This window comes from Sinocyclocheilus rhinocerous, unplaced genomic scaffold, assembly GCF_001515625.1.
Source record: "Sinocyclocheilus rhinocerous isolate Xijiao unplaced genomic scaffold, SAMN03320098_v1.1 scaffold3446, whole genome shotgun sequence".
Classification (NCBI taxonomy): domain Eukaryota; kingdom Metazoa; phylum Chordata; class Actinopteri; order Cypriniformes; family Cyprinidae; genus Sinocyclocheilus; species Sinocyclocheilus rhinocerous.
This window is the reverse complement of record NW_015666156.1, coordinates 458,012-481,713: the sequence shown is the minus strand read 5'-3', so window position 1 is coordinate 481,713 and position 23,702 is coordinate 458,012. Positions and strand designations below refer to the sequence as shown.

Below are 23,702 nucleotides of genomic sequence, written 5' to 3'. Positions count from 1 at the left end.
TGTAAGTTTTTTCACATTACAGTAATAATATTGGGAGGAACAAAAATTCACAAAGGGGGGAAAAAAAAAAGAAGATATATATGATTTTGACGTTAAATATGACCCAGACATATGTATGTGTGTATCTCTTGATATTGTATACACTCTGTGTTTGTATCAAATTTGTAGAATAATACACTCTCATCTAACAGTATGTGGTCACTTGTGTTATGTCTGTTTGTCTGGTTTAGATTTTGCCCGTGCGCAATTGGTGACTGCTCTTCTTTTCTCTCTCCTTTTTTCTCGTAGCCATCCGTGGCTTTTCTCCACAGCATAAGATCAACAGTTTCGAGGAGGCGAAGGGTCTGGACCGCATAAACGAGCGAATGCCGCCTCGCCGAGACGTGGTCAACAGCGTGGGGCTGTCAATGGGCAAGATGAACATGGCCGAATCCAACGGCACGGACGACAACAGCAATATCCAGTGATTCATCTCCTCCTCCTCCTCCTCCAGTTCCTCGCTCGCCCCTGCTTCTCCTCCCATAATGCAATTCTCCCCACTCCCCTCATTTTCACTGCTACTGTCTATGTAGCAGATGGATTATGTGATATATTTAGACAGAACTCCCTGCTTGACGTTCAACGGCCTCAACAACAAACATGAGAGGGGCCACGCAAAGGAGATCATGCGTGAGAGTTGCATGATGGGATATGTAGTTTTATGGATATGGGGCTATGTAATGGAAATATGAACACAGAGTGCATTTCCTGTTCCTTTGTCCGAAGATATGTTTATTTATGCGTGTTTGCACTTTGCGTGCGTGTCTGTGGGCGACATGTGATATATAATTAATATATGATGATGATGATGATGATAAGTAGGTTTTCACAAACGCTTACTTTTTTTTTCTTGGCCTGCTGTGAAACATAAAACAAGGCTGACGCTCTATTTATTCAAAAGCGTCAGAGTGTACGTTTGCATTGGTACGTGTGCAAGAAGCTTATAACCGTTTACTTTCACACTTCTCTTGCAGTTCTATGTTTTGCTACTAGTAATCACTATATCTATGGAATAACTAATATTACACAGAATAATTTCACACAGGTTGTCAGGATTAATCCACAAATAACAGTGAGGTTTGGAGTGGCCGTAACGCCCCTCATGCTGTGTGCTCGCTGTGTTGTGTAAATCCACCGTTGTCACGTCGTGCTGCGCGGTTGCTATGGCAGGCTATGGCTTTCCCACCTCCTCTGGTGCTCCGGAGCAGAGCGGGGGGGGGTTCAGTCAGCTGCGTGTGTGCGTATTTGTGCGAATATGTGTGAGAAACAGGGAGAGGATTTGATTGATCTGAGGGATTGCATCGGGTTGTTATGGGTGGTTTCAAACAGGTCCTTGTCCTGTGTTGGCGCACTAGACCGAACGGATTTCCAGCCACGCATAATTCATGGGAGTTTATTTTGTATATAAATGGCGCATATTTTTAAGGAACGTTTTGCTATTGCTTATTTCCATGTTATTTTATTTTGTATTCAAGCCATTTATTTATTTATTGTTTGTTTGTTTGTTGTTGGTTTTTGTTTGTTTGTTTACATTGCTGTACAGTTAATTAAGCTCCGATGAGGTGTTAAACCTCTTGCGTTTCTTTTTCGATGTACAAAAGTTATCCAGTAGTGTGAAGGAACATATAATTCTGTGAAAAGACATCCAGGCTGCCAAAGCATGACTGCATGGTTATTTCAAATGTAAATCGAATATGGACACACCTTAACGTGTCTCACATTTTTAAGGAGAAGTATATTCTGATCATTATTCTAAACAATATTCTGGTTACTTATGATTATTATGATTATTATTAAGAGTTCTACTGGTTTATTCCACTTTGCCTCATCCTTGTTTTGGTTGCTCATTGTGCTTTACTTTATGAATATTGAAAAAGTTCATGAGTTATTTGTGATTCTAGCTATATCTTGTATTTTTCTCTGGAGCTTCATTCTGAGCATCATGATTTCCTGACCTACAGTACGGACAGTGTGAGCATGCCCTATGGGACAAATCTCTTTTTTTACTCTTGAATAAAATATGCATGAACCTTTTTGATTTTTCTGATTTATTCAGTTCGCATGGCCAGTGTGTCACAGGTCTCACAAACAGTAAACTATAAATCAGCATGGACATCAGCATCGCCTCCAGAAAGCAAAAAATGTTCAACATATGCTGCATTAGTGGGTGAAAATCATGAAGATATGACCAGGTCACATTGCATATATATATATAAATCACATAAGCGTACAGAGGTCTGTAAGATTTGTTTTTGAAAGATTATGTTTGAAAGATTTTTATGTTCACCAAGGCTGCATTTATTTGATCAAACAGTCAAAAACAGTAATACTGTGAAATATTACAATTTAAAATAACTTTTTTTATTTTTAGATATAATTTTAAATGTAATTTATTCCTATGATGCAAAGTTACATTTTCAGCATCATTACTCCAGTCTTCAGTGTCACATGATCCTTCAGAAATCATTCTAATATGCTGATTTGCTGCTCAAGAAATATTTATTGTTATCGTCAATATTGGAATATGTACTCTTTGATGAATATAAAGTTTAAAAGAACAGTATTTATTTGAAAAAATAAATACAATTTTGAACAGTAGTGTATGACCTGGACATGTTCTTGACAGGTTTAATATGATCACCTTAAAAGCGATACATGAACAGACAAGCCACAGTATCTCTATTTGTTAATTTTCATTAGCAGTTAAATTACTTTCTGATTACAAGAAATGTCTCTCAACTGCAGTGGTTTTCAGAAGTCCATATGTGTTGATCAATGAGGAGCCTGAAGAGCTTGTGATGTTTTACAGGTAACCTAACTTCTCGCTTTTATCTTCCCAACATGTTGCTGAAAGCAAGAGAGGTTAATATTCATGTTCTAGCATCACATACGAGACTGTGATCGACAGATGGCAATTTAGAATGATATTTCATGAACAAAGTACTTATTGTACAAACACAAACAAATGGTTATTAATACAAATAAACGGAACAACGAATGCATAGTAAATTAAAAGTCAATGTGACTTATTTTACTCGTATACAGTGTTGGGCAGTAACTAGTTACTGTAATAATATTACTTTTTGCAGTAACTAGTAGTGTAACTAATTACTAATAAGATTTCAGTAATAATATTACAGTTACCATCCATAAAAGAGCTAGTTAGTTACTTTTGATGCCTCAACCCCTAGTGATTTGAAATCCAACAATCCAATAATTCCTAGATGTATTTTTAATTTTCACGACTCGCACAGGCACAAGAAGTCACCAGTGCATCAGGAAAGCTTGGAATATGGAAAAGCTTACATTCAGGGGATGGAAATATTGCCATTACACTGATTTTGTCAGGAGAAAAGCTGATCTGAACATAGATGTGTAAGTTGTGGCATTAATTTACTCTGGTATTACATGGCTTGCTCACCCACATCCCTCGATCTGATCCCGATATAAATTATATTACTATAATTAAAAATCTTATGAACTTGTGTGATTTCTTTTGATAAAATACTTATTGGAAATATAATCATATTTGGGTAACAGAGAAATTATAGCTACAATTAGCTTCAAGCTACACGTGACAATTAATACAACTTTTACTTAAAAGTCACTATCAATCACCATTGAGTGTTAGTAAAACTTCTGACTGCGATCCAATGTAGAATTTGGTCAAATGATGAGGCAGAAATATATTGTTAGTAACATTTTAGAAGAATGTTATGGGGAAGATACACAATTACAACTTCTGTGGGGTGTGAAGGAAAAGTAGTGTAACTAGTAGTGTAACTAATTACTGTGTCCAGATAGCAATCGTAAAGTAATAATATTACTTTTGAGAGGAGTAACTAGTAACGAGTAATAAATTACATTTTTGGAGTAACGAGCCCAACACTGCTCGTATATTTGCACTTGTGTTTAAAATATAAAAGCCTCTGCGACGTGTAACAACCTTCACCTGCCACACTCAAAAGAGATCATAAAATAGACATGAAAGTAAAGCAGGCATACTCAAACGAAAATAGTTCAAAACAAAGTCAGCAGAACCACTGCAACATACAAAACACACTTTCATTCATTGTTTCGTTTTAGAACAAATCGATTGAATAATACGATTCAGTGACTCAGGACAGTCATTTTCATTCCTGGAGGAATCATCTTTTTGGAACGAATCAGTTGAATGAATGATTCAAGACTCACTTATTATAGAATAGTTGCTTGTTTGGTTCTTGAATGAACCAGTAGTGTTTTCGAACGAATCTGCTGAATGAATGATTCACGACCACTTATTAGGCTAGTTGCTTATTTCTTGCCTAAATGAATCATTATGAAGGAGTCATTCACTCAACTGATTCATTAAGACCTGACGCCACATATTGGTGTAGCCTATGTAACCTGCAGAAAGAGTCACTGAACAATCTGGAGCTGCATATGTGCTCACTGGAAGGACTTCTGACCATCTGTACAGTTCACATTATCAGTATCATGAATTATTTATTTGATTAGTGACCTAAAGTGCAAATCATTGCTTTTTCAGTTCAAAATCAACATTTTCAGGTTTGAGTCCCAGATTTTACTATGTGGTCTTAGACTTATGGACCCCACTGTAATTCCCTATAAATAAGGACTCTTAATATGTAAAATAGTTTATACTGTTTTATACTCAAATTTATTTTTGAATGCAACATATATTTGTGTATATGTTTTATGATTATTTTTAGAGTGCATTAAACACTATTGGGGACCTACACAGAACTCCAAGCCTGTTTGGAGAATGATTTTATATATATTTCCATCACTGAAAGTGAAAGTGGATGTGGGCAGACAAAGAAATAAGGCGTGTTATGAAAGCGAAGACAAAACCAACCAATAAAGTCAAAGAGTGTGAGAGAGGGATCAGAAGATTGCACGGAAGAGGGAGAATAAAAATCAAACCGGTCACAATCAAAGCTAAGGTAAGCTTGAACATGTATTATAATTTCTTAGAACCAACCTTCTTATAATTTTGAATGTACAGTAATTGTATTAGAGGGCAAAATATCAAAAGCACATATAAAAATATAAAAGCAAGCAGGTAATAGGTAAAAGGAGTAATAGGATAGCACAAGCCTACTTTTAAAACATTTTATCTGATCCATTGGCATTCATACATATGGCTTAAGAGACCAAATATTTTTGGGACCACTGTATATGTTTAAACTTACCAAAACAGTTTTATTTACTTTTTTAATATTGCATTTAACTCAGTTTATTATCTGAACGTCCCCTCTGGTCAATGGTGGCATGACAAACTTTCTGTAAAGGGGCGACAGATAAAAGAAAAATATTTAAAATATATATATTTTTAATCTTTAGGCTGTCTTGTATGTGTCAGGGTTAGATTTCTGTGGGTATTACAGTTGCGTATCGAAATAAAGCAGCAGGTGCTGAGAATCTGTCGCACAGCTGCAGCAGTTTTTCCCCTCACTTGTGGTTTTGCATTGTCTGTACAGTGTCTGTATAGTTCTCTATCTCTCAAATCTGGGTTAAATGCAAACGAGCTCCTCTAAATTAAGTCTGTATATCCAAATGAAGCTTTAGAGACGACAGTGACAAAGCTGAGTGAGTGGCATTCATTATTGTAAAACTTGTAGTTCCCGTAAACCTAGGTAATGTATATGATGCAATCTGCACAGCTGTAATACAACACCGTGTTGAGAAAATATAAAAATAGTCCAAAACAAGAACCAATTCAGAAATAAAATTAAAAGTAGAATTTCTCTGGAATTTAGAAGTGTAAAAGTACAATAGAAATAGATTTAGATGTAGATAGGTGTTTAACTATGGACAGTCATATTGAAGAAAATCAATTCTCTTAAAACACTTTTCACACTCTAACTAGAGTTTAATGTTTCTATAATGCATCACAGGGAAATTCTGTTATGCATGTCATTTTTATAAAACCATGAACATTTCCTCCACATCTCAAATTCTGTATTGTATTTAAAGCAAATAACATTTTAGAAATAACATTTTGAACATTTTTGGAATAAAACGGCCAACTGTCTTGCTAAGGCTAATTTCATTTTAGATGTCCTGAATAAATAATAATCATGTTAAAATATTAACCATAAATGAAAATATTAAAATTCTTATTTGTCTCATATTTCATCTCAAGCTCTCGAGCTAAATTATTCAGGAAAATAAGATTTTCTTATCAAAGTGATAAAATGTTGTGTTGCAAAAAAGAGGACAGTGGTACAAGAGGAATACCAATTCATAGTTTTAAGTGTGAAAATGTAGCAAAAGTAGCAGAAATTCAAAAACAGTGGACTTGTGACAAGGCCCTTGAAATAATCAGGCCTTCACTTTAAGCTTTTGTTTAGTGACGAGTGATTTTTTTGCTAGAAAAAGAGCAAGAGAAATACCAAGCATGTGTCTCAGAGCTGGCAAAAGCTACAAAAAGAGTGACTGTTTATCTCAAGATGCAGCCTGTAGAAGTGACATGAATGGTTGTTGCCCACAATGGAACTACCTACTGTAGCCAAAGCACAATAAATAATATGTATTTTACGATATGTATTTTTCCAAGGTGAAAATCCTTCAGTGGACATGTATTTCACCCAATCCTAACACTCTTGAGCACCTGTGGGGGATTCTGTAGAGACGAGTTGACCAGGGCATTTAAGGAGGTCGTCCTCCAGGAGTTAAACAGGACAGATGTGACAATTTGTCATGAACTTGTACACTCAGTGCCAAGAAGGGTCAGAGCAGTACTTAAAATTATGGAGGACATACTAAATACTAGAATACTATACATTTGTTGAATTAAATCTAAGGTGTACTCATTTCTGCAGTCCTTCATTAAAAAATTGGCTAATTTATTATTTTGCAGATTTGATTGACATACATTTCTCTGTTTTTATTAAGTATATGTTTAATAGATTTCAATTTTGCCATCTTTCCATGAATTGTATTAGTGGTCGTTAAGAAAATACATCTTTTGTATTTATTGAGAGGTGGTGTACTCATTTATGCTGTGCACTATTCTGTATATATATATATATATAAAAATAATGAAGGCATGACACCAGTACACTACACTCTTAAAAATAAAGGTGCTTCAAAAGGTTCTTCAAGCGATGCCATAGAAGAACCATTTTTGGTTCCACAAAGAACCATTCAGTCAAAGGTTCTTTAAAGAACCATCTCTTTCTTACCTTTTTGTAATCTGAAGAACCTTCTTTCGCCACAAAGAACCTTTTGTCAAACAGAAAGGTTCTTCCGATGTTAAAGGTTCTTTATGGAACCATTTAGACAAAAAGGTTCTTCTATGGCATCGTGAAGCACCTTTATTTTTAAGAGTGTAGTTGAATCTGTTGAATCAATAAGTGGCTGATGTCTACACTGTGAATGTGATGTGTTCAGATGTCAGGTGTGATGGGAGAGGACAGTCTGGTCCCCAGAGCACGCAGCAGGCTGCCGGTGGTGTGTACGGGTGGACTGGGGCTTCTTACTCTGCTGTTTGCTTGGCTGCTGGACTCTGACAAGTTCATTGAGAGAACTGGAATGATCGCTTTTTGCATCACAGTAGAAAGGTTTATTCACAGTATGTGCTTGTTTGCAGAGGAGTGGCTCTTCCATTCAAAGCAAAGGTTAGAAAAGAAATTATATACTTCGTATGTCCTTGCATTATGCAATTTAGTTGCAGAATGTAATAATTTTATTTATTTTTTTTACTTTTTTTAGTGTGAAGAATATTTAGAAAATCTAAAGAACCTTTTTCCACTATTTTGTGGAATGGAAAACTATGGATATTAAAGGTTCTTCATGAAACCATAGATGCCAATAAAGAGTGTTGGATGAAAGTATTAAAAAATGTATTATTTCATTTTATTATATGCTCTTTTCCAGGTATCATGGCAGAATAAATGAGATCGTTCAGGCTTGCTTTAGAGGGCATGTCATTTTAGGAATGTGTGCAATATTCCTGATGCTAAAGTTGCAGTGGAGTTTCTCTGAAGAGCAGTGGAGTGCCATGGCCCTCATGTGCGCAGTTTACCTGCTACTCAAATGCTTGGGGGTTCTGGTAAGATTAATCACATGGCAGGAGAACACAATGTCTAAATCAAAAGATTATGTGAACAATATTCAGTACTTACTTGTTCAACTGGTTCAGTTACATGCTAAAGGAACAGTCTGCAATGTTGCACAACAACTTAAATTTGCAATGATTTCCAAGTGGTCTACACGGCTGAGTCTATACTGAGTGTGCAATTAGAGGATCTTCAAAAATATCAGATAGTCACACTCAAATAGTTTGGAAGGTAAAAGACATGCTACATAGGAAACATAAAACACAACCAGCACTCATTTAACACAGGGTGGTCACTTACAAAAAATCATAGTTCAAATTCAAAGTTCACTGTATGCATTATATCACGATCAACTTAAATGTGCTGTATAATTTCAGCTATTTCACTTCCGCTTTCACAGAGACTGGTGTGATTCATCAGGACACCTGTTTTTTTATATTGATTCTGATATTAAATAGCTCAGGGATGTTCAGAATACCCCTGTGGATTTCTGATTGCAGTCTTTCTCTTCAGCTCAGGGTTCCAACTAAAACCACATCTCATTTTTTAGATTTATAAATTGGTCTTAATATTCAATATTACACAATATCATCCTCCACAGCTTGGTTCATTACTTGTTCTTATCTTCAGAATGACTGTGGAAGCTAAAATTTGCATTCCAGTCACACATTTATCTCCACAAACATCTCACTCAATTTCAGTTATAATTTCTTACAAACAACTATGTGTTTGTACTGCAACATAGCTGTGGACGATCAAAAATAAAAGTAAAACAACTGACAAAACAATACAAATAAATGAAACAAGTAAAATAAAAAGTATTTGTATATTTGTATATGTTTGCAGGGCCCTTGTCCAGTTGAGATCTCAGAAATCTGTGAAATGAAGAAGATGAATGTGGCACATGGTTTGGCCTGGTCTTTCTATATCGGCTACCTCAAATTTGTCCTTCCAGGTACATTCGTTAGCCCTCTACATTGTGATACTCGTCGAGGCCTCTAGGGGGCAGTAATGACACACGGTTTACTCAAAGGCTGCTAACTAAATAGTTGGATTTATTATTCATGTCATAACTGTAACTTACATTCATTAAAAAGCCAGCAAATAATTAAAAGTAAAGATAAAATTATTCTTGTGAGATCCCACAGAATAATACGAAGCTGTCATGTAGTAGTTAGCTGGATAGACCAGCTAGGATCATCGGCAGTCGTGGCCTAATGGTTAGAGAGTTGGATTTGTAACCCGAAGGTTGCAGGTTTGAGTCTCAGGTCCGGCAGGGATTGTAGGTGGAAGGAACGAATAACCAATCAGTGCTCTCTTCCACCCTCAATACCACGACTAAGGTGAGACTCTTGAGTAAGGCACAGAACCCCCAACTGCTCCCCGGGCACCACAGCAATATGGCTACCTACTGCTCTGGGTGTGTGTTCACGGTATGTGTGTGTTCACTACTGTGTGTGTGCACTTGGGTGGGTTAAATGCAGAGCCACACGTCATTCGTCATTTGTTGTGGCAGTCGTGCCCTAATGGATAGAGAGTTGGACTTCAGGTTTGAGTCTCAGGTCCGGCAGGGTGTAGGTGGAGGGAGTGAATGTACAGCACACTCTTCCACCCTCAATACCATGACTGAGGTGAAACCCTTGAGCAAGGCACCGAACCCCCAACTGCTCCCCGGGTGCCGCAGCCATATTGCTTTCAAACTTTCACTTTCAAAAATTACCCCACCAAGTTCGGTCAGAAATCTTGGTGTAATCATTCATGATCAGCTGACTTTCAAAGACCACATTGCAAAAACCGCTCGATCTTGCAGGTTTGCATTGCACAACATCAGAAAGATCAGTTCTTAACGGAGCATGCTGCACAACTTTTTGTCCAGGGCAGGCCCTTGTCATTTCTAGGCTGGACTACTGCAATGCTCTTCTGGCTGGACTTCCATCATGCACAATCAATTCAGAATGCAGCAGCACGACTGATCTTCAATGAGCCCAAAAGGGCCCACATAACACCTCTCTTTATCTCCCTGCACTGGCTACCGGTTGTGGCTCGCATTAAGTTCAAGACATTGATGCTTGCATATAAAACAGCCAAAGGCTCAGCACCCTCCTACTTCTTTTCTTTCTCTTTGCTTTCTCTTTCCTTAATCCCCCCCGTCTAGTACTTGTACTAATCTGAACAATGTCTAAAACTCTGTATTATGAGCACTTCCTGTGAATTGCTTGTTGTATTTCTCAGTTGTAAGTCGTTTTGGATAAAACCGTCTGCTAAATGAATAAATGTAAATGCATAGACTTTACTCATGGTAGCGCCATATTTAATTTTTGACAGGAATGGAAACAAGGCTGTGAGGGATAGACGTACAGTAAGTTCAATGTATTGTACTGTTGTTTAACAACATTGTTAAATGATTGTTCTAAAAACTTTCAGTAGACAAAAACTCCATAAAACAGTTTTGAAAATTGTAAGTTGTGAAAATTACGTGATCTAGGACCTTTGCACAGTGTGTACCATTAAAAAGACTGTAAGCCTATCCCTCACAGCCTCATTTTCAGTCACGTTAAATTCAATATGGCGTCAAAACTGACTAAGGTCTATTTCTGTAGCTCAAACAATAGAGCATGGTGCTAGCTATGCCAAGGTCATGGGTTAATTTCCCAGAGAATGAACTAATGAAATGTATACCTTGAATGCAATATAAGTCAATATAAGTCTTTGGATAAAAGCTATCCAAAACTAAGGAATAGTTTAGCCTAACAGCCATTGTGTTGTTCTAAATCTGTATGATTTCTTTTTTGTGTAAAATCAAGGGAGATTTTTGCAGAAAGTGCATAAATGAGAACGCTAAGGTTACTAACGTAACCTCGGTTCCCTGAGATAAGGAAACGAGCGTTGCATTGACATGCTTATGGGGAAACTGCTCACCATCTGGATTGGGGAGTGCTAGAAGGATGATGACGTGTGCTCTAAACAGAGTGGAGAGCACTTTCGGCACATAGCCGTGTCTCGGTTTGAGGACGACTCTACAGTCATTAGGCCCCAACTAAAGATAGTAAGCGCTGACTGACAGTTCTTGCAGGTCACCCACTCACTTGACTGACGCTAAAGCCAAAAGGAGGGTGGTCTTAAGCGACAGAGGCCACAAGTCGGCCGACTGGAGCGGCTCAAAGGGAGGGCCCCATAGGCCCTGAGGACTGTAGTATGTGCCAAGTCGGCACAGTATGAGGGCGAGGTGGATTCAATCTCAGAGCTCCCCTCAAAAACTTAACGACTAAGTTGTTTCTGCCAACTGACTGGACAGCCACGAGAGAATGATTCACTGCGATGGCTGCCACATACACTTTAACTGTGGAAGGGGTGCGCCCCTTATCCAGCAGCTCTTGTAGAAAGGTTAGCATGTGGGACACTTCACAAGAAGATGGGTCCTCATTGACTGACCATTTAAGGGCATAAAGAGATCTTGTAGACAGAGTTCTAGCCTACAAAATTGTATTAGTTACACTCGCGGGGAGCTGCAAACATGAAGGTTCCACAGCTCTGGCCGGGGATGCCAAATCATGCCCTTTGTTTGCGAGAGAAGGTCCTCCTTCAGTGGTATTGGCCAAGGGGCTGCTGATATCAACTTGGGGAACCACATCTGATTCCTCCAGAGTGGGGCCACCAGAAGGACTGAGCATCTGACTTCCTGGACCCGTCTGATGACGTGAGGAATCAGGGAAACCGGGGGTAAGGTGTACAGGCAAGCGCTGGCCAATCGTGGGTCAGGGCATCTCGCTGTCTCAAAAAGTAGATTGGGCAGTGAAAGTTGTCTTCTGGGGCAAAGAGGTCCACCTCTGCCCTCCCGAAGACAGACCAAATCATTTGAACCATTTAGGGATGTAGTCTCCATTCTCCTGGAGTCTCCATACATTGTCCCTGGACAGCATGTATGCCCTCTTGTTCAGTCTGCCCGGCACATGAACTGCTCTTAGTGAGAACAGTTTGCCCTGTGCCCATAAAAGGAGGCGTTGAACCAACCTGTGAAGGAAGCGTGACCTGAGACCGCCTTGGTGATTGATAAAGGCTACCACTGTCATGTTGTCCGAATGGACCAGGGTGTGGTGCCCCCTTAAGGCCGGCAGGAAGGTTTTTAGGGCCAGAAAAACCGCCATCATCTCGAGGCAGTTGATGTGTAACTGGACACAGGTCTGTCCTCATGTAGAGATCTTTTTCAAAGTTAACATCTTGAATGGCCGTCTCATAAGCAAGCGGGTCAGATGCCTGAGATCGAGAATGGGTCTGAGCCCACCATCTTTCTTGGGAACGAGGAAGTAAGGGCTGTAAAAACCTGACTCGCTGTTCACTAGAGGAACCATTTCCGTGGCTACTTTTGCAAGCAGTGTTTGTACTTCGGACCGGAGAACTTGAGCATTGTTGTCCCGCACCGAAGTCTGAATAATAACTCCGAAGCGAGTTGGCCTGCGAGCGAACTGAAGTGAGTAACCTTGTTTTATGGTTTTTAGAACCCAGCTTGACACATCTGGGATAACTTTCCAAGCCTGAAGCCGGATGGCAAGTGATTTTAGTTTTTCAAATGGTAATTTGCTGCACGGGGGCGAGAAACTGACATTCGTGGTAATGAGGAGGGGATAAATGCTCTTTTGAGTATGTGGGTCCGCTATCACAGTGGTAGTTTGCTTGGGCACACAATGAATAAGAAGGACGGGCCAAGCTTGAATGGAGCTTCCATCGCTTGGTATTAAGTGGAGGGATGGAGAGTAAGCGCAAACTTTCTTGAAGGGAGTTCCGGCCTCGGCGAGAACTGACCTTCTCTTCTTCCTTCTGAGGCTCAGGGTCCAACGTCACTCTGGGGCAGGGACCTTGGCACTGCTAAAGCCCAGGCTCAGGTTTAGGCTGGGGCTGAAGCGGCCCTGGTTTGGCAGGCTGCTGAGTGGATGAAGCCTTCTGGCGACTTGAAGCAGCCACTGCACTGGAGCGTTTCGGCAGGAAGTGACGCATTGCCTGCAATGACTTCTGTGCCACTGTTAACCGCTTGGCAAACCCATCCACGGCAGTGCCAAACATTCCCTTAGGAGAGACTGGCGAGTCTAGGAAGGTGACCTTGTCAGCATCCATGAGCTCTATCAAATACAGCCAAAGGTGGCACTCCAGCACCACCAAATTGGCCATGGCCTTGCTAATCGCCTGCGCAGTGGCCTTAGTAGCACGCAGAGCCAGGTCAGTCGCTGTGTGCAGCTCTCTAAAGGCATCAGAACTCTGACCGGACTCATCCATGGTGCAAAGAAGTTTGGCCTGGAAAACTTGAAGCACCGCGATCGTGTAAAGCACTGATCCAGCCTGGCTAGCCACTGAATAAGCCCTGTTTGCTAGGGCTTAGGTAGTTCTGCAGGGCTTAGTTGGATGCAATGCATGGGCTTTCAACCCCAGGGCCAATGGAGGGCACAGATGTACAGCGACCGCCTCTTCCAGAGGGTGGAGCTTACTTTAACCTCTTTCTTCAGCACCATCAACAGTGAGAGCGGTGGAAGTAGAGGGATTAACATATGCCCAGGCGCAGATTAACGCACAGGCTTGCCTAGGCTGCAGCCTAGGGGCCCCACGTGTGCAGGGGCCTCGGATTGGCCGGACTATTTTTTAAATTATTTTTAATTTTCTTCAACGCGAACAAAAAAGACCCTCATTGGCCCATAAGAAACATCAAAGAAGGATTTGTTGCAGAGCGTCTGACAAAATTAATGTCTTGTATTGTAGAATGCACGCTCAGCACCGCAGAGAGTCTGCGTGATCGTTAAATCGAAACCGAAAGTAAAGCGCGCACATGCATTCAAAAGCGATTTTAACACCCCGCGTTTTGAGAGCGACTCCCTGATGCGCGCAAATTAGGCTACATAACATATCTAGGCTGTTATTAGTATGTAGGCTATAATAGGTTGTGTAGTTGTCTATAGCTCTGCATCATGCTTGAAAAATTGGTCTCTATTTGCATTTTGAATATAGAGAGAGCACTTATTGTTCGCACTTAATACGACTAAGAAATTTTTTTTATTTTTTGTTATTTATACTGTTTTTATTTCTATGTTCAATTTGTGAAAAGGAGTTCAGTTAGGAGGTCAGAAGTTCTAGAAGCTCATAATTCATGTACAGTTCTAAGGTCTGAAGAGACTTGAAATCATACAGGAGAGAAACCAGTCAGTTGAACAAAACCTTTTACAGTGCTTGAGTGTTGTTGTTTTTACTGCATATGATAATTCATACTCAGAAAGTAGAACTGAAAGGGGAGAGAAGAAATGGGAGAGCAGAGTGGGGTGGACCTCCTTCATTAAGGGGCGAGACTCATGCTCTCGCAGTGAGAGCATTCCATCTCATTGAGTGCAGCTTCTGCTTGGGCGCTGCCCAGACAGGCGACACACTCACTATGCCCACGAGCCACACTCGCGGTGTGACATTTGCAGCAACATCGCCGGAAATTTGCTCCGAAATTTGTTCTTAGATGTGCCAGATGGCTGCAGGGGAAGGCTTCTTGCTCCTTCCGCTGCCGGGGGCTCCTTCTACGGCTGGTGAGTAGCAGGCTGAGCTGAGCTTCTTCCTTCTTCCTTCTTCAGCTTTTTGCTAGCAGAATCAGCAAGGAGATGATCTTTGTCGCTGAAGGAGAAAAATTCTGACGAAATGGCGCTCAGAGCCGACTTACATAGAGGTTGGCTCCTCCCCTTTTGGCATGTTGAAGCGCCATTGGTTCGTGCAGCTACACGAATGTGAACAAATCAGTCTGCATTATCAGAGTAAACAGGAGTTTCCCCATAAGCATGTCAACGCAATGGGAGAGACTGTTTGAAAGCAAACTAAGGAAATGTTTTCATGACAAAAATTAACTAAAAGCTTTCACATACAGACGACAGCATTGTCAAAATGATCCCCTTCCGCACAGACCTGCAAAAAAACTAAAAATGCTGTATTATGGTTGTCAAGTACTTGCGCATGTCTATAGACTGAACACGTAATACGCATGTGCATGACGTTATCGTTTTCACAAATTTGCGTTGTAGTTCAATAACAGTATTTTGAAAAACTTGCACTTTGAAACTTGTTTTCAAAAGTTTGTGTTTTCAGGCCCCCCAAACTGCCATTGTTGTGTAAATAAATGGCTAAAATGCATAAAAAAACTTTTCTGTCTTTATTCGAAAACAGTATCATTTGAACACCCCCTAAAGCAGAAAGATACATAGAAATATTATAATTTTATGGTGGTTTTTGGAGCATGGTAGTCCATGATCATTTTATGCTTTCATATGGACGTGTGCAGTGTGCACAATCATCATAATTTCTCATTGCATGTTTTGCAGAAGAAAGGAAGTCATGTTTCAAATGTGTGATTAAATGATGACCCTGAGCTGTAAAACCACCTGATCATGTGAAAGCTTCTGCTCACTTTCTATTTTTGCTTTTATGTTCTTTCACCTGCAGATTTACAGAACAAGGTCAGCCAGTATTCCTCCACCAGGGGGAAACTGAGCTCTCCACGTTTACATATACTTCTACCCCTCAACGCAAAAGTTCCATCCAAACCTGAAGAGGAGGACACTAATGTAGTCTTCCACGAAAACCTTCCAGAACTGGAGCGTGACACAGCAGGGGTGCGGAAACGCAGCTACAAGAACAGTGTCTACAAGATCACCCAGAACAATGAGGTGGGCTAATGCTGGTACTGCATTGCTGGTAATTGAAATCCTTTGATACTGGAAATGATCAAGAACGTTTTCCAAAAAAAAAAAAAAACATTGCAAAGATATGATAATACAGAGCTAGCATTTAAACTAGCATGAGTCTATCCTTTGATTCAGAGATAGATGTGTTGCCTACTAATTCACATGCTTCTAGTCTGAATTTCTCTGGTGTTGAGAAAGTACATACTTTTAAGTATGTGGAAAGGAATGAAACGCCACATGCTGGTGATTCCTGCTGGTCAGAATGGTGTAAATGCAATGAAAACATGCATAAAATCACCTTTTACAAACCAATTGCAAATGTTTAATTGAAAGTGTTATCTATTAAATCCAAAAACATCTAATACCATTAAAACTGTCTACACAATTAGTGTTATTTTATTAAACTGTAGAGCTTGTTTTGTTTGTTTTATGGAAAGCTTGGTTATTCAGGCTAGTAGACTATAAACTACAACTCCTTTTTATTATACAAATGTGTCTTTAAAAATGTCTTATCAAACAGATCTGAGATCAGGCATAGACACTGATTCATTGGCTCACAGAATCACACCCTAGCAGCAAACCACTGAAATTTTCAAACGTTTCGGTACAGTTATGGTGTAACAAAGCCTCGTTTACTGAAATCACGGCAGTTTGATACTCGCTCTGAATCAACAAATGATCCACAAAGGTTTCGAAGCTTCACAAAACGCCAATCACTAGCACACACATAACTGAATTAATGCTTCACTTTTTCTTCAAAACCATCTAAATGTTTATGCCTAAAAGCTACATTAAGACAAATATAAATTGCTCCCAGATAACATAAATTGCCTTAAAATAAATGAATTGCATTAAAATATATTATTACTTAACGTTTATGTTTACAAATTGAAAGACAACTGTGGCAGCTTTGATCTTGTATTCTTCACCAACTGAAAATGTCCAAAGCAAGAGTATTTAGCCATTTTTGTTATATTAGTGAGTTTCAGTGTTATTTTAGCATCATTATAATATTTTGAATTAGATTATTTTGAATGAGATATTTTTTGTTTTCTCTCGAATTGTAGTTAAAGTTATACTCATTTTGTTTTTGTTTTTTTATTTTTTTTTAAACATTCCTAGTTTTTGTTCATTGTTATTTATTATTCAAGTTAATGAAAAGTTGCATTGGCAACTAGCTAAATTATATATATATATATATATATATATATATCCTTTTTTTAACAAAAATGTTTTTTATGGTTTTGGTTAACTGTAATAACCCTGGTGAGTACAGAAACATACTTATACAATCAACCAGAAATACTATACCATCCAGGCACCACTGGCATACTGTTGTTCAAGTGCATTGAAATAGCAGGGATAGTAGGATGGATAATATGCAAACTGGGATGCAGCAACACAAACATTTAGCTGTCAAAACAGCATCTCCTTGTGGCAAAAAAAACTGTAGTGGCACTGAAAATAAATCCACGGTCTTACCTTCTCTTTGTGTTCCTGTTCCTAGGCATTTAGCTGTGTTCTGGAATTTGCCACACCATTGCTGACACTGTATCAGATGTCCCATGAGAGCAGTGCAGGGTTTGGAGAAAGAGAACGAAAACAGCAGGTCCTGTTGTTCTACAGAACCCTCAGCCAAATTCTGGAAAGTTCTCTAGAGTGCCGGAACCGTTACCGGCTCGTCCTGCTCAACGGTCAGAATTTCATTCAAATTAATGAAAGGCTTTTAAGTCTTGTCCCTGAAATGATCAAAGTGCAGTCTTTTAGAGTTTGAAATAGACTTTAAAATCATATCTGGATATAATTCCTACAGTGGTTCCTCTCAGTGTCCATAATGCTGATTTCATACAACTGTTTTTCAGATGAGCACACAGGTGACCCTCATTACCTCTCCAGAGAGATCATCCAGCACCTGAAACAGCAGGATGGAGAGATTTACATGGATCCCATCCAAGAGCCACCGAATGAAGTCCATCCTGTTCCAGAAGAGGGTCCGATTGGGAATATTAATGGTGCACTGCGTGCCAATTTCCCAGAAGACCCAGTGAGCAGCAACCCCACCCTCATGTTCAGCCAACCACAATCTTTAAGATCTGAACCAGTGGAGACCACTGATCATTTTAACCAACCTAATGCAAGGAGATGGGATTGAGTTCATGAGTTCTTTGAATTATTTAATAGAATTTGTTGTAATAATAAAAATCCATTAAATCAGCTGCTCATAACCACCCTTATTTTCTCTCTGTGTTATATTTTATTTTATTTCAGTTAATGCTTATTTCAAGCAATTATAATGTTTTTGGTTTTAATTTTAGTTAATGACAATAACCCTGCCTGAACACCTTACAATGACCTCAAAATTAATTTGGACACCTGTGCCACAAATAAATGTGCACATGTATTAAATGTAGCATCATTTATTTACACATTTTGATATTATATAGGGTTTTTTATGCAATCATCAGAGACACATACAGTATATCTTTGTTGAAAGATACTGCCTTACTAACACCTAAAAAACACATAAGACTTTTACATAAAGATGTTCTGAAAAGACTTCCTGTTGCTCTAACACGATTTTACAAGAAATAACATTTATTTTTGCCTATAAAAAGGTAACCTTAAAATGAATGTCTTCATATTTATATATTCCTGTGTAGGTTTTTTCCTTACTGAAGAACTACTAATAAATGTAGTAGTGTCAGGCTACTAATAACTTAATAAATGCTGTTGAAAAAATTCCTTGCTTCTTCCAGTGAAACAGCTCTCCTCTGGCTGACTGTGTTACTTTCCATGTCCTGCGGCAGAACAGTTACAATGAATGAGAGAAACTAGTTGAAACAAGTCATGATGATGGAGGTGATTCATAACACTGGAAATAATTTCAGATGAATCACTACACTACTTGTCCATGACTAACATGTTTTAATCTAACATTTATCCACAGATCAAATATCGTATCCAGTTGATATAGCTAACTTGAAATTATAATTTATAAAGTGCTTATTCTGAAGCTGTGCAATTTAGCTGAGCATAATTTTTTTATGAAGTAATAAACTAGTCCATCAGGTTTCTGCAGCTGGGCTGATGCAATTTGGCTGATGGATTGATAAATTGATTTATCTGACACTGATAAATGAAAACTAGCAGGTGTTAAGTTTATGAATGGTCCTTTTTACAGTGAATAATTATGTTTGAAAATCTATGTACAATTGCATGAACATTATATATATTATTATATTATATTAAAAATATTTGTAATCATCTAATCACCTTTTTAGTTGTTCAGTATAATATTTATTATTATACTTTTTTTTTACAATTTCTTTGTCCACAGCTTTTAATCACCTTATCACCTTGTTCTGTTATAACATTCATTCATTCATTTTTATTTATTTTACATGTAGTTTCTCAATTAATATCGGGTCATAAATATTCCTAAACTACTTTTATCTGTAGCAGACAATTCTGGGAATATTATAGCAACGTTTGAAACGCTTTGGACAAACAAAACAAAACAAAACAAAAACACTTAGTTACACACACTGTAACCCTGTAACTGAAACAAAATAAAACATTATTATGCTAATAATTTAGCAGTTAGAAAATAAATTAAATTTTTATTTTTTTGGACAGGAGGAATAAACTAAACATATTTCAAAACATACTGCTGAAAAAAGTCTTGTCTAAGGTTATATGAATGTATTTTCTTAACAGCTGATTCAGCGAAGACACACAACCATATTCTGCATGTCACTCCATGGTCAAAGGTTTCCAAATAGTTTACTCTTCCTTCCTTGTTCACCCACTCAGTATACGAGATCTGTGGTTAATTTATTTTTCCCTTATTTACATAATCTGTAACTTCTGGAAGGTGGTTCTACAGAAGTCTCTTCTAGTTCCTCATTATAATATCGAAAGATGGTTCTCCATTTCTGCATACTTGAGTGGGGCAATGTGACGTCACAGCGCGAGAACAAAGATGAGGTCACGAGGAAAAGTCCCTCATCGTGACTCAGAGACAGACAGACGGCAAACAGGCAGTAAAGACTGTAAAAGCACTTTCTAGATCAAACCTGCAGCAGATCAGACAGACTTAAGTCACAGATCTGTTTTCTTTGGCTTTATTATTTACTTCATTAGAATACAGTAAACGAGTGTAAATGTGTTTCCTGGGTCATCCGCATTTCATAGAGAAGGCTGCTGAACTGGATTTTACTGACCGCGTGTTTGTCTTTCTGGTCACGTGAGTCTCACCTGTGAATAATCACACCTCATCTCACACTGTCTGAATCACTTTCTAGAAATCACATGTTTAGTACAGCACATACTTGCCCATGAGCATTTATGCGCATGTGTGAGGTCAATTTGTATCACCTGTGAAAATAAACATATTTTAGTCTCTATCCTGTACACTAAATTTCTTCGTCTAATTGATCAATTATTAGGATAATAATTTTGTTTTGTTTCATGCTGTTTCAGTGTTTGTATAAACAAATGTTGCTATAATATTCCCATAATTGTCTGCTATAGATGAAAACAGTTTATATAAATATTTATGACGTCACATTATTGTTTCAGAAACTACATGTAAAACAAATAAATAATAAATAAATAAGCAAGGAAGCATTGCAGGATTAGTGAATTTGGGGGAAAAAAGGTAAAAGTTGATTAAAAATTGTGGATAAAGAAAGAGAAAAATAAAATAATAAAAAATTACACACAAAAAAAAATGATATCCCCATAATTGTCTGATACAGATGAAAGTAGATTAGTAATGTTTGTGATCTCATATTATTTGAGAAACTACATGTAAACAAACAAACAAATTAATAACTGAATGAAGGAATATTGCAGGACTACTTAAATGAATTTCAAAAAAAGCTAAAAGTTGATTAAAAATGGGAAAAAAGTAAATAAAATACAATAAACAAACAATAACATAAAATAAATAATAATAATGCTATAATATTCCCATAATTGTCTGCTACCAGTTAAAACAGTTTAGCCTTGTTTATGACCTAATATAAATATACATTTAAATAATAATATAATAAATAGGCCTATTGTAGGATTATTTTAGTGCATTTTTATAAAAAAAAGTTAATGATTAAAATAGTTGAAAGAGAAAAACATACAATACTAGAAAAATACTGCACGACTATATTTAAGTGAATAAAAAACAAACAAACAAAGCTTAAAGGTGATTAAAAAATGTGGAAAAAGAAATAGTGACCAGTCAGATAGTAAAATATAAAATTTTCATAATAGAAATATATAACATTTAGCTCTAATCCAAAAAGTTAATGTTCATGTTATTTGTCAACTAGGCCTGCTGTTTGTTTAATATAAGGTCTATATAGAATAGAATAGAATAGAAACGCAAGAAGCCGGTTCGGTTGCATGTACTTGCGCAGTCTGGTCTGATGTAAACTCTCTCGGGTTTGCGTCATGTCGCCCATCCCACAAACTTCAGCTGATGCAACATCACAGACAGCTCACTGAACTCAGTATAAAACCGGCTGCCGTGAGAGGAGCAACACATCTCAGCCTCTCGCATTCATGGACGGAACAAAGAAACAGTCAGTGGAAGAGTTTGGCGAGCTCTCGGGGAAAGACTCGGAGGAAATCACGTTAAAATGGTCTATACACAAGCTCTCGTGTTCGGGAACGGGTTGTCCGTCAGGAGCGAACAGGAAAAGCTAGCGGAGGACCTGAGCTTTCTACAGCACTTCAGATCCGACAGAGACAAACTCAAGCACTGCGGCAGACTCATGAAAGCACAGAGCTCATCAAGTAAGTATCTTATTCCTGTCTGTCCACACCATCAATTGTACGGGAAACCGGGGCAAGTTGTCACAGGCGCTCTGTCTCACTAACTATAAAGTCAAAAGTTTCGGGTTCGCATGTTGATTTTAAATAACCTAGTACACAAATGTTAATTTGGAATAATTTGTTTGTTTTTTTTCGGAGGAAATCACGTTAAAATGGTCTATACACAAGCTCTCGTGTTCGGGAACGGGTTGTCCGTCAGGAGCGAACAGGAAAAGCTAGCGGAGGACCTGAGCTTTCTACAGCACTTCAGATCAGACAGAGACAAACTCAAACACTGCGGCAGACTCATGAAAGCACAGAGCTCATCAAGTAAGTATCTTATTCCTGTCTGTCCAAACCATCAATTGTACGGGAAACCGGGGCAAGTTGTCACAGGCGCTCTGTCTCACTAACTATAAAGTCAAAAGTTTCGGTTTTGCATGTTGATTTTAAATAACCTAGTACACAAATGTTAATTTGGAATAATTTGTTTTTTTTTTTTAAACAGGATGTCATTAAAACAAAGGTCAACTAAAAAGTCCAATGAATGTTGATGTCGGGTTGTCACGTGTTTTGTTCCTATTTTATTAATTCATTTTTTATATATTTTGAAAATGACAGAATATTCCCATTCTGACAACTAACCAGCGTGACAACAAATTGTATTAAACCTTTCTTTTAATGTTCAAAAGCTTTTACATTAGACGTGATTAGATGACACTCATATGAGCAGGGATGTACATTGTTCCAGTTTTCCAAAATTGCAACATTAATTCTGGCCATGGTCCATGACAGCTTAGATCAGCTGATGGCACTGTATTACAGGCTGACGGTGTTAGTTTCTTGATCCTAATCTAATGAGCCATCGCTCACTCTCAAACTGCTGAGCCTGACACAATCTCTATTTACTCATTCACAGGTCTGGGATCCGAGTGCAGTTTGGAAGAGGAAGGAGAAGATGATGCGTGTCTTCAACTCGACCTATCCAAACGCATTGAGAAGTGCCTCTATGAGGCCAAAGGAGCCAGTCTGAGCTGTCGGGAGCTGCGTCTGCCCCTGCGCATGACCACACGTGTGGCCGGAGACATTCTGCGCTCATCCACGGATGAGCCGTGTGGGATACGAGGCGCACTGATCCACATGTTCATGGAAAGCAAGGGCACACTTCTGAAGCTGGGCACCATCATTCCCGATCAGAGTCTCACACCGACCTTCGAGGTCTCGGTGGTCCTGCAGCCTGATCTGGGCGGATGGCCTCCGCTGAAGATCCTGTTCGGAGGCGGGAAGGTCTTGAGCCTCAGACGGGAATATCGGCTGATCAAACAGAAACTCTACTCGTCCGCCACTCCTACTGTACTTGAGTTTTATTAAAAGTGTGGTATTAAGAGTAAAAAGGAGGAGAAAATAATGCCCGAGTACGTCTCAGAGGAAGAGGACAAGTTTAGGAAAAGTTCACTTTGCACATAATTTCTGTTACATAAGTGTATTTCAGAGTTTACTGAAAGGTGTTTAAAAATATAGATAATAACGTTCAGTTCAATGTCAGAAGTTGATATTGTGCAACTGACATTTCTAACACAGTATGAACAGCTATGTTGTTATAATACTGCATTATACAGTATATTGCTTAAAGGATCATTAACATACATACAAATAGTTAAAAACATAGAACCTGATGCATAAATACTATCATTCAAAAGTTTGGGGTCAGTAAGATTTAGCTTGATGCTTAAAATTACTGGTTTCCATTTTAATATATTTTAAAATGTATTTATTATTTTGATGGTGAAGCTGAATTTCCAGCAGCCATTACTCCAGTCGTCAACCTTCAGAAATCATACTAATATGATGATTTGCTGCTCAAGAAACGTTTATTAGTATTAGTATTAGTATTAATGTTGAAAACAGTTGTTGCTGAAAATTTTACTTAATATTATTAAAATTATTATACATTTTTTCAGGATTCTTCGATAATCAGTTCAAAAGAACAGCATTTATTTGAAATAGAAATCTTTACATTATAATGTTTACTGTCAGTTTTGATAAATTCAGTGAATTCTTGCTGAATAAAAGTATTCATTTC

General features: G+C 38.3%; 3 protein-coding genes across 5 annotated transcripts in view; all 3 read left to right on the top strand.

The window, feature by feature from the left end:
* Positions 1–2,073, top strand: part of LOC107731730 (serine/threonine-protein phosphatase 2B catalytic subunit alpha isoform-like) — a 33,397-nt gene extending 31,324 nt beyond the window's left edge. Inside the window, exon 14 of the mRNA XM_016542891.1 lies at positions 289–2,073. Coding sequence (XP_016398377.1) covers positions 289–467 — 179 coding nt within the window. The 3' untranslated portion in view covers positions 468–2,073. The remainder of the gene's footprint in view (positions 1–288) is intronic.
* Positions 2,074–7,440: 5,367 nt separating this feature from the next.
* On the top strand, positions 7,441–17,957 carry LOC107731712 (stimulator of interferon genes protein-like). Its single transcript, XM_016542857.1, has 6 exons — positions 7,441–7,667; positions 7,927–8,101; positions 8,955–9,063; positions 15,564–15,787; positions 17,313–17,499; positions 17,668–17,957. Exons 1-6 carry the CDS (start codon positions 7,441–7,443, stop codon positions 17,955–17,957), a joined length of 1,212 nt encoding a protein of 403 aa, XP_016398343.1.
* A 3,374-nt stretch (positions 17,958–21,331) lies between these two features.
* On the top strand, positions 21,332–23,424 carry LOC107731724 (DNA damage-inducible transcript 4-like protein). 3 transcript variants are annotated; one of them, XM_016542876.1, is made up of 3 exons: positions 21,332–21,447; positions 21,796–21,949; positions 22,539–23,424. In XM_016542876.1, the coding sequence occupies exons 1-3, from the start codon at positions 21,445–21,447 to the stop codon at positions 22,988–22,990; spliced, it is 609 nt and encodes a 202-aa protein (XP_016398362.1). In that variant the 5' UTR covers positions 21,332–21,444; the 3' UTR covers positions 22,991–23,424. The 3 variants fall into 3 exon arrangements, with proteins under 3 accessions (XP_016398362.1, XP_016398363.1, XP_016398361.1); XM_016542877.1 differs by lacking the exon at positions 21,796–21,949 and having other exon boundaries at positions 21,332–21,601; XM_016542875.1 differs by lacking the exon at positions 21,332–21,447 and having other exon boundaries at positions 21,793–21,949.
* Positions 23,425–23,702: the final 278 nt, after the last annotated feature.

Coding starts and splice junctions, on each gene's coding strand:
- LOC107731712 (XM_016542857.1), top strand. CDS start 7,441: ATGTCAGGTGTGATGGGAGAGGACAGTCTGGTCCCCAGAGCACGCAGC. Junction 9,064..15,563: donor CCTCAAATTTGTCCTTCCAG/GTACATTCGTTA, acceptor TTTCACCTGCAG/ATTTACAGAACAAGGTCAGC. Junction 17,500..17,667: donor CCGGCTCGTCCTGCTCAACG/GTCAGAATTTCA, acceptor ACTGTTTTTCAG/ATGAGCACACAGGTGACCCT.
- LOC107731724 (XM_016542876.1), top strand. Junction 21,950..22,538: donor GAAAGCACAGAGCTCATCAA/GTAAGTATCTTA, acceptor ACTCATTCACAG/GTCTGGGATCCGAGTGCAGT.